At 32.2% G+C, this 11,222-nt stretch overlaps 1 protein-coding gene across 1 annotated transcript; it reads right to left on the bottom strand.

Moving 5' to 3' along the window:
* Window positions 1–9,766: 9,766 nt before the first annotated feature.
* LOC110412304 (uncharacterized) lies at window positions 9,767–10,678 on the bottom strand. Its single transcript, XM_021422838.2, has 2 exons — window positions 10,268–10,678; window positions 9,767–9,868 (listed from the first exon to the last, which is right to left on the bottom strand). The coding sequence occupies exons 1-2, from the start codon at window positions 10,676–10,678 to the stop codon at window positions 9,767–9,769; spliced, it is 513 nt and encodes a 170-aa protein (XP_021278513.2).
* Between the last annotated feature and the right edge of the window lie 544 nt (window positions 10,679–11,222).

The raw sequence follows: 11,222 nt of genomic DNA, 5'->3' as shown, positions 1-11,222 counted from the left end.
CCAATACTACTCTTAAAGTAATTTAAAATAAAATAACATAAAATTTGACTAAGCTAACTTAAATTAACTACTTAACATGTAATCAAATGTAAATTAGAAAAACACCTAAAATGCTATGATTTAAACCTAAAATCTCAAAGATCTAACTATTTAAGCCCTCAAAATGTGTCAAAATAACTCTATATGATAGAGTTATCATAAGAAAAGTTGCCTTTTCAAAAGTCAGCAAAAAAGAGGTCTCATTACCAATGTTAATGAAAAAGGCCCAAATATTATCAATCTTGAAAAAAAAAATGGAACAATTCAAAGCATGAAGGGAAATTCCTAACATAGACAACCAACATCTCTATAAGTCTTTACCAATATTTGGAGATCATTCTTCCAATCCAATAAATAATTTATAACGTAATTGCCAACCATTTGCTTTAGCCTTATCAAAAAGCTATCTATCATTAAAAGAGATAAGAAATTAATAACTTGATAGACATTTGATAGATAGGACCTAATGCCCACTTTTCTTCAATTCTTTCAAAATAGTTTCTAGTTCTTACTAAAATTTGGTGGTGCCCACTGCACAACTTTCCAACAACTACAACATTTCAGTTTCAATGTGTCCAAGGCAAAATCTAAATGAATCCTCCAAGGGTGGGGGAAAGGGTAGATTTGTTTGAGAGATATCGATTTTGTACCTTTTGAGTGCCTTTAAATAAGATCTATTTGTTTAAGTATGCATGACAAGGGGTTGTGTATGAGTCGAAGGTTAATTCTATATAGGTGTTTGGCACCCACTGCTATGTGTTTCTTGGATGGAATGATTGAGGGTTTGTGGATTTTTGTGGTTAAATCGATTTGAAATTGGCTTTGTTAACTAGGGTATTGGCAGCAATTGTCTCGTGAAGGAGGTTCGGGTGTTGGCCAAGTCACAATCAAATGCTAGGAGTACTTGTGTGTTGAATGCACTATAAGGCTAAGGTATGTGCTTTCCCTATCACCAATTGGATTTAGGCAAAATGGTAGCACTTGAGGTCTTACAAATGGTATCAAAGCCAAACTCATTAGTTCAATTCCTAGCAAGAGCAATTGTTGAGGGGGAGATTGTTGGCTAGGGTATTAGCAACAATTGTCCCATGGTAGAGGTTCGAGTGTTGGCCAAGTCATAGTCGAAACTCATGGGCGCTTATGTGTTAAATGCACTATAAGGCTAAGGTATATGCTTTCCTTATCATCAATTAGTTTTAGACGAAGTGGTAGCACCTTAGGTCCTACAAGCCTTCTTCTTGTGCGATTGGGGTAATTTCTCTCAAGCAAAAGCTTTCCTTCACCCTGATTTGGGTATTAAGTGATAGAGTTATAGTTAGATCTCACATGATTGGGATTTCATGCTTGAGAAGTGAAAAAGTCACCATGCGAACTATGATTTTGGTTTGATAAGGCAACTTTAAGCTTTTGATTGAAAAACCAAACCACATAAAGACCTTTGATTATTTTATAAGCTTCAACCATAAAGCTAAATTGCACAAAACCATATCTTTTCCCTCTAATTGCCTGAGTAAGAGGAACGTAGGAGCTAATTACTTGACCATAATACCTACAAATGGTATTGAGCCATTGATTTGTAGTTTACGATAGTAGATTGCTCTAGTAAATGGTAGCTTTACTTTGTTGGGAGTTTTGGTTTGTCATCACCTATTTGGGTATTGAATGATATATTGGACCATTTGAGATCCTAAAAAGAGTTGGCGTGGTAACTTACAGATTGGTGTTACCCATGGATTTTCAAGTATTCATCTGATGTTTGTCGTGTCTGTACTACGTAAATACAACCCCTATCTGACTCATGTGATTCGTTATTAAGAGATTTAGTTGGGAGATAGCTTGTTTTATGAGGATGCACAGATTGAGATATTAGATAGGCAAGTTAAGCGACTTTTCACTGAAGATATAGATTCAATAAGAAAGTCCTTTGGCACAATAACTCTAGCAAAAAGGTGACTTAAGAGGCCAAGGATGAGATGCATGCCAAGTAGCTTTACTTGTTCTAGATTAGAGGTTAGTAACTAGTTGCCTAAATTTGAGGATGAATTTTCTTAAGGGAGAGAAAATGTGAAACCTCACTTCTTACATTAGATTAAATTTGTAACCTAACTTGGTGAGATGTTAATTTCATGTTTTTGAACTTAAATTATTGACTATTTTGATTTAGAAACTCCATGTTTGGATAACCAAACTTATTTGTATAAGAGTTGGTACCTTTATGAGGTCAAATGGGATGGTTTTGAACTTAAAAATTACATTTTAAACAAAATCTATCGATACATGCTCATCATGTATCGATACATCAAATGCAGAAAAGGCTTTTAATGAAAAGGTATCAATACATGTTCATTAACCCAGGGCACATTGTTATGAAGATGCATCATTGCTAACATGTTAGCGATGTTACAAAGGACAAAGCCATTCTTCTATATGCCATTATGACAAAAAGGTCCATCAAAATTGGCCATGTGATAAACCATGCCATTTTACACACTACTAACACAAAATGAGTTGGGTTTTGGTTCCTGTCGTTGATCATTGCTTTATGCAAGAGAGCTGGCGTCTGATGGGATTCTAGTGAGCAATTGTTATACTCAAAGGTGCTAATTGATGTAGGATTGATCTATTGTTACTCTTAACCTATGGTTAATGGCAACTCCTCATCCACACCATGTCTTCAAGCTCCTTAGCATAGACCCCGGACTTTAACATTACCTTAGAGGCTTGAATAGTTGGAGCTATGGTTCACTCAACTAATGTTCTATCAAGTCTAGTGTAATCAGCAGATTGAGCAAATGTTGAGAGCCTATGGCAACTTTGTAGGCATGGACAGGGACTCCTTTCCAACCTTACTAGATCTTCTTCTGAACTTGGGCCATAATTAGGTCAATGAAGATAAGGAAAAAAATTGTAGCTTCTCTAAAATCATCTAACTACGAAAGATGTGGTTTTTAACTTTTCTCTATTGTTCTAACATTGAGGATAATGTTTGATTTAAGTTTAGGGCTAAAGCATATTTTTTCTAGAGGTGGATATTCTATGGGAATTTAAGATTTAATTGTATTTGCATGCTTATTTAAACTTTAAGTTAATTAGGATAATTTATCATTTAATTTTCATAGTGATTGTTTGAAATGTTTAGGATCTAGAGTAATTAGTGCCAAAATTTTCACGGATTTCCTTATCTAATGATGAGAGTTTAGTTGTGTTGTATCTTTGCCTTTTGGTAAATATGGATATTGTTTGGTTCATGTTAAATTTTTTTTGTTTAGTATCATTGTTAGGATGTGATTTTCGCATAAAATGAGCACTATCTCTTTTGCTTTGAATTATTGTGCATATCTAGAGAAGGTTTATATTGATGTGAATTTTAGATTATGTCAAAAATTTTAGAATTTGCTTGATTCTCTCTCGAGGTGAAATCCTAGGTAATACTTAGTTAAAGAGATGATTTAGGCTATCTTTGTACCGTTTGAGCCTTTTAAGCCAACCTTGTTATATTTTATCCCTAGTATACCCTTTTAAGCCTATTTTTCCCCTTTTTTTGTTTAACGACATGATAATTGAGCCTAGCCTTAAAATAAAATTTTTAATTTTGCATCCCTCACTCCTAAGCATGTATTTTATTTTAAAAAATATATATTAAGCTGAATGCATAAGGTAGAAATAGGTGACGTTATTGAAAAAAAATTAGTGAAAACAAATCACCCTACTACCTACAGTACAAAGAAATAAATTTGGTGGTGTAAAATTGTGATGAAAAAAAATTTAGTAAAAAAAATCACCCCACTACTTACAATACAAAGAAATAAGTTTGTGGGTGTAAAATTGTGATGAAAAAATAGAAGAAAAAGAAGAATAAAATGTTGAACAAAAAGAAAAGTTCAAAGAGAAGAAAGGGCCTATGTGGAGAATGAAAATAGAGCTTTATATATGCCTTAGAATGATTTTATACTTAGGGTTAATTGAGTGAAATTATTATCCTTTATCCTACCTTAACCTTTGCTATACATTACAAACTTAATAAAGACTGATTGATTCTTGACCTCGTATTAGTCTACTTTAATGGAGAAAGGAATGAAAAGCATGCCTGTGGAGTTTTAGTACTAATTTGAAATTGTGCATTGACATAATCTCAACCGGATAAATATAATGGTTTTTGTAAAAAAATTTACACATACGCAAAAATCCATTCAAGAATGTGCTTGCAATTGAATTGAAACATGAATTTTAATAATGCTTATATTTTGACTTGAGTTAGAGATTTATAGATTTACTTTTGAGGAAATTATAGAGATTAGTGATTTGATGCTATTTGTCTCTAGTTAGTTTGTTTATTTAGGTTGATTTCATCATTTAAATTGCTTTTGCTTAGTTTTTTTTTTTTAATATTTTCCTCAATGCCTAGCAAAATCTTAAGTTTGGCGATGTGATAACAATGTTTTATAGATTTATTTGGTCTTAATTTTCAATGTATTTTGTCTAAGTTCTGGAGATTCAATTTAAATATTATAAGCACCCGAGCATTTGGCTTTTCGGTTAGTGCATGATCCCCTTACCTAAAAGAGCAGGGTTCGAATCCTTTTTCCCTCAATTATAAAAAAAATAAATATTAGAAGTTATTAGCCATAATTTAATTTAATTTAATTATATTGGCTTCGATTGTGTTAAGTTATTTTATGATGTTTTATTTTAAATTTAGTTATTATTTAAGTTTTATGTTTTTGTAGCTATGCTTTGAAACGAATGCCTACTTAGTTAAGGAAATGCATTTTAGATGTAGACTTCAATTGCATATGTTGCAGTATTTCAATCATATCTTTCACTATAGATATCCAATTGATATGGTTCTTGAACCATTGGAAAGATAAGAGGCCAATATACAACTTTTATTTACCACTTTGCCTAGTTGATCCTAGAATATGGTTAAAAATTATATTCATTTAGAAGTAGTGTAGCATAGTCTAAATGAGCAATATAAATCTTTGAACGCCATGGCCACCATGGGACCAGTACCGTGGTGCCCTGATTGAGAAAGACACCTCAAAGCACATATGATCCTTGGTGTCATAGCCACCAAGTATTCAGCATCGAGGTGTCCAATGGAAGACTTTGAAAAGAATATTAGAAGTGCTCAATGTCATGGCACCCAAGCAAGGAAGGCCACGACACCTAGTGAAGAAAGAAGAATGTTTGAGTTGCTTGACTTCTATTTGGCCTTTAACACAAGCTCTATTTAATTCCCCTTTGTGAAGCATGAAAAAGAATGAATTAAGCTAGGTTTTTCTAAAGATAAAAAAAGCATTGAAGCTAGCAAGGAAGCAACGAAAGCAAGGAAGATTGTGGATCAAAGATTTGAAAATATTAGAGTTCTTTCTTTTCTTGTTATCTTTATACTTTCTTGTTTAGTTTTGATGTTTAAATTTCTTTTTTGGATGATGTTTACATACATTATGTTAAACTAAGTTTTTAATCTAGAATTGCAATTAAACCCAATGCATAGTTTTATTTTTTAATATTCTTTCTTTTTTATGATTAATAGTGTTGGAGTTGTTTATTTCAATCCTACTCTTAATGTGTCTAATTGAGCAGCCACCAATTAGATTGATTTAAAAACCTAAATGGAACTAGAAGAGGGAATTTAGAGTAAGCCCATGGGCGAAATAGCATATATTCAATACAATTGCATGAGATGATTAATTTGATTCACGTGTAGGAATACACTTACATTCATATGTAGCCATAATTAGAATCTAAATTTAATTAGTCTTTCTTCGTTTTGATTTGCATAAGACTATAGTAGAATTGGTCAAGGAAGATATTTTTATAAAAATATTGAAAGAGACTAATAAATAAATTAAAACTCTAAGTTAACAACTCAAGCCTATCAAGTGAGTAAAGAGAGAATAGAAGAAATTTAGATAAAACATTGAGGGGATATTGTGGTTCTAAACTTTTGATTAATTGATTCTAGTTACCTTTGCTTTAGTTCTTGTTTCTAGTTAGAGTTTAATTTTAGTTTTATTTCATTTTCAGTATCTTTAATTTTGATTATTTGAATAAGATTAGGTTGTGAAAATTTTAGTACTTGGCAAGAATAGTAGTAGATTGGGAACAATTCTCTGTGGGGACAACCTTTACGTTTATTATATTACTTGTTTACGAAATGTGCACTTCCCTGTTTTATTTGACAAACACTTTCAAGCTCACCAAGGTAAAGTTGCTTTAACTTTAGCTATTAGTAATTTGAATCCTTTAGTTAAAGTTAGACTAGTTACTGATTTTGGGATTTTAAGTTGCCAAAAAATATTTATGGAAAAATTAGATGATTATTAGTCTAAGATTATGTTATAGAGCCACATACTAATGATGGAAAACTTCATAGGTGTTGTGGAGAAAGTTTGAACTTTTGCAAGGCCAAGTGTTTGACGAAAGTCCCTAGAGAGCAAGGCATGCTTCTTTGACGTGGGTAAATACGGCGTTTTTAATTATTTTAGTATAATTAACCATGTCCATTCTATGACCTTGTATATGATTGAATTTCAATAAGTTTGTGCTGCGAACAAAGGTTTACAAGTATGTTTTGATAAAAACTATAGACTAAGTATATATAGAGTCTATTATGTATTAGTTTTGAGCATTGGGAACAAGCCTTTCAAAGCTTTGACATCTCAAACATCTCATTTGTCTATGATCGATGTATGATTGATGGTTTTGAATGTGATGTGAGAAATGATTGCTCCTTGATGAGACCATGGAATTTATGGTCATTTATTTTGAGATTATTGATATGGTTTATTGACTCCATCTTTAGTGATGTCTCAATCTCTACTATATGTTGGTGATGGGTTTCACCTTTTGATTCTATGTATATTTTGAGCATTAGATAGTTGTAATATAGTTGTTGAAGTCTTCAGGATAAGGACCTGTAGCAAATGACAGTAACATTAGCCATTGTGCAAAATAATTTACAGCTTGAGCCAAAGAGGTAATTTCCTGAGACTTGCTAGGTATTGGTAGTTAACAGAGTTCTACCCTTTTCTTTATGGTCGGTGACTATCTGTATTGGACTTTTCTAGTGTGACAACATTAGGTGATTATTTTATTCTTAGCTAGTGCTCCTCGATTTGTTTGACTTGATGTCTAATGTGATGAATTTGCATCGTGGATAAGGTTTATCTAATGTTTGAATATTGATTACTTGACTATGGATGAATATTAGTCTTAGTTGATGTCCTAGAGATGAGTTCCAAGCTAAATGTACATTTTGTATCAAATATATTGATACATTGCATCCATGTATTGATAGATTCAACACAAAATTGATGCATTTGCATTCTTCTTCAAATCTATCGATACATGGGACTAATGTATCAATAGATCAGGCTTATTGTGAAACTTGAACGTTTTCAAAAGGTTTTCTAACAAGGAAAATGAATTTGTTTTAAATCTAAGTTCGTGAAAACCTCGGTTTATGTTCCAAACACTCTTAAACTGATTGTTTAACTAAATTTTAATAAAACTTCTTGAATTCGTTTCCAAACATTTAGTGTTATTTTAAATGCTTATGAACTATTTTACAAACTATGTTTTATAAACCATTTTGTTATCCTTGTATCATTTGAATGATAACAATCTTGGAGGTTATATGGACATATGTTCCTTGCTTTGTTTGAAAGACAATGGACTTGGAGACCATGTGAATATTTGACACGCTTGATAAAGTGGGATTGTCACATGATGACGCTTGGCAAAGCAAGGCTCGATTTAAAATTATGCTTGAAAAGATAGGTGTTTGTTTATGGTTATGCCTGGAAAGGTAGGTTTTACAAAACATTTGATAAATGTTTATTTGCATATTTTTAAAAGTGTATTTGTTAAATATTCTTCCTCATTAGCTTGTTCCCCCTCCTCACATCTACTCAAGAAGTTATTTATAACTCACACATGTAAGATTTTATATTAGTAGATTTCTTGGCTTGTATTTTGAAAAGGAGCTACTTTTACAATCAATGTTGATAGGCAATTGTTATGGCATCCAGTAGGTGTCAGCCTTTTTACTTGTGTCGTAATTCACTAGGTTTGGTTTGGTCTGGTTCAGTCTTTCATACTTGACTGATGGATTTTTGACTGATTATAATATGTAATAATTGATATTATGGATGATTACCATGAGCATGGCTTATACTTGGGTTATTATGTATGTTTCTTCCACATTATGAGCATGCTCAAGTGCAAGCAGATATGGTATTTTCTTATATATGATATAATCATGTTTATACTTGCTTGCATATGATTCTATGGTGATGATTTCCATGAGACACATATGTTTATTGGTTTATTGTTCATCATCAGGCTTCCATAGCTTAAGAGGGTCACTCCCATCGATACCTTTACGTCGATTATAACCCTGAATTTGGGTCATGACAATACCAAATGCCAACGATGCTCAATGGAACAATCTTAATTTAATTGTGACGAAAATCACAATCCAAGCCTAGAATCAATGGAGCTAGCATGGTTTACTTTATATATGCAAGCGACTCTTAAAGACTATTTCTTTCTATGCCCCAGAAAGCACAAACAATATGTGATCAGACAAACAATTTTTTTTTGTTTCATTGCCTACATCAATTTATTCCATATTACATCTAATTATTTTAAAACAAATCTAAGTAGCTATACTCGTACTACAGTTTCAATAAATTTTTAATTTTTCCATTTGAAAGAAAGGGATTCAAAATGCAACTCTTTGATTAAAAAATACATACATTTATCATTGAGATAAATGCTTAATTAGGTACAAGTAATAATTGTTTTTTCACAAATCATAACATACTAGATTCTATTCATATGCACACACGCACTCACGTGTAATTGCTTGAAGTAAATATGATAATAACCTTATTATGGCATAATTTTTTTTTTTAAATTCATGTGATAGTACTCCTTTCATCCAAAATTTTTTCTTCTCATTTGGCTTTCATAGAGTAAGTAAATTTTTTTAACATTAATTTTTATTTATTTATTTTAGAATAATATTCCATGAATTTTAATATTAAAAAATAATGAGAAATCGTGACAATTAAAAATATATATATATAGAAAAATAACAGTATCAGATGTTAAAGAATGTAAAGAAAAAATAGTTTTGAGACATTTGAAAGAAAGATAAACAAATAGAATAGGAGAGATCGAGGGAGTGCAGTCTTTAATAATTTTTCACTTGTTTCATATATCAAGAAAACAAGAAGTGAAGAAGAGTGAAATTGAAAATAAATTATTTTTTAGTTTGATGTAATTTATGGTTGTATGCCCAATCCCTAGTGCGACTGAAAGTGAAAAGTAACCTCATGGTGATATTTTGAAGTAAAACTTGGATACTCCAAGTCCGAACCGATCAATATCTGATTTCAATAATTTAATTTATCTGTGTTTGTTTTTCATTATAGATTAGGTAACCCTATGCATGCGCATGTTCTCCAAAAACTTTCGCTAATCGAGATTATCATTAGTGTGACTGAGGAAAATCTAACAACGTAACTCTCACAAGGCACAACATTCTCTTCTATTTAATTAAGATGCATTCAAGATCTCAAACTACTTTTCCAACCAATTCAGTGAAACAAATATGAAAACATTTTCATTACAAATAAAAGAAACCCTCACTTGTCTTTGAGAGATGAAACATAAAACTAATTGCTAAAATGGAGATATTAATTTCCTTGGGTCATCCATTATGGTTGGACTGTTGGCCCTTGCTTCTCGCTTCTTTTGCTTTTCTTTTCTCCTCTTCTTTTCTGTACTTAATGCCACAGGCATTGCACAATGTCTGCAACCAATAGCCAAAATATTGATTAATACAAAAAAGTTGGCAAGCAATTCTCAGTTCCACCACACTTCTTATTGAAGATTGATCTAATAATTAGATCGATTGACAACTTCAATATAACAAAACCTCCATTGAACAACATATATAGTAAACATCTTAATTTTACATGGCAACACCATTCATTACTATTAAAGTTGGCAAGTCATTAAAAAACCCAACATATTACTTACTAAAGAATTATAACGAAATAAAAACATTTTTATACTTTGTTGATTTATAGGATTACTTTATAACCGAGGGTTATATGATGCCAAATGATGAGAAAATGAAGAAAGAAAAACAGATAATAATAGACTCAGTTTAAGGGCTACATTTTGTAAAGAAAATTATATAGAATACCTTGGGGCCTAGGGGACCTTTGCGCCACATAGGAGTATCGTTGGTGTTGCAGTTGTAGTTACTACATCGTTTGTTAGGGTCATTGTAGTTGCCACCACGTTGACGTCGTTGGCCCCTTTTGCCCAAACCGGAGGTGGAGGAGTTTCCGACCTCACGTTGATCAGCTGTTCTCCTAGGAGGGACATCAAGCAGTGTGTAGTTGTTGGTAGGCACCGAGCCTGGAAGCAGCTGATGATGATGAGTAGGGGCAAAGTTGTTGTAGGTGTTGGTGCCATTAGCAGGAAATCCCATAGAAGGGCCACAAATTTCTTTAAAAGCATTTGCACAGTTCATGCTATGGACATTGCTAGCAATTTGATCAGATGGCCATGCAGATTGGCTGGCATTAAAGCCTTGTTGACCTTGAGCCATTGCTTCTTGATTAGCCATTTCCAATTGATTCATGCCCTGCTCAAGCATGCAAATACCGTAAAACAATATAGAATGAATGAAAATTACTTAACTAAATAGAAGATTCAAACTACAAAAGAAGAGCTTTGCTGTTGATCTCTCGTAGCATTGCAATATTTAATTTAATTAGCCAACCCCGACTGTATTTATTTGCAGTACATTTCGACTTAATTATGCTAGCTTGTCTTAGATTATTTATTAGTATCTCACTCTAATCATAATTGAGAAGAGGTTGCCAGACAATCTAATATCCACATCATACAAGAAATAGTTTCAATGAAAACTTAATGTAAATTTCAATTCTGTGTTACAGCTGCTTCTGGTAATAAAGAAAATCTCTTCTGTTTTTTTAAGTTATAAAAATAAAAAAGATAACATACGGCTAACGCCATTATTAACAAGACGACAAAACTAATCACCAACGCGGCTTCATTGCTTCACTAAGTATTCAAGACTATCTAATTAATATAATCTAATATGTATTGATTCTAACCTACAAAAGGTT

The sequence above is a fragment of the Theobroma umbraticum genome, unplaced genomic scaffold (genome assembly GCF_002168275.2).
Source record: "Theobroma umbraticum cultivar Fairchild unplaced genomic scaffold, ASM216827v3 scaffold_95.0, whole genome shotgun sequence".
NCBI classification, from domain to species: domain Eukaryota; kingdom Viridiplantae; phylum Streptophyta; class Magnoliopsida; order Malvales; family Malvaceae; genus Theobroma; species Theobroma umbraticum.
Note: the sequence above shows the minus strand (reverse complement) of the source record. Positions and strands in the feature narration are given on the sequence as shown.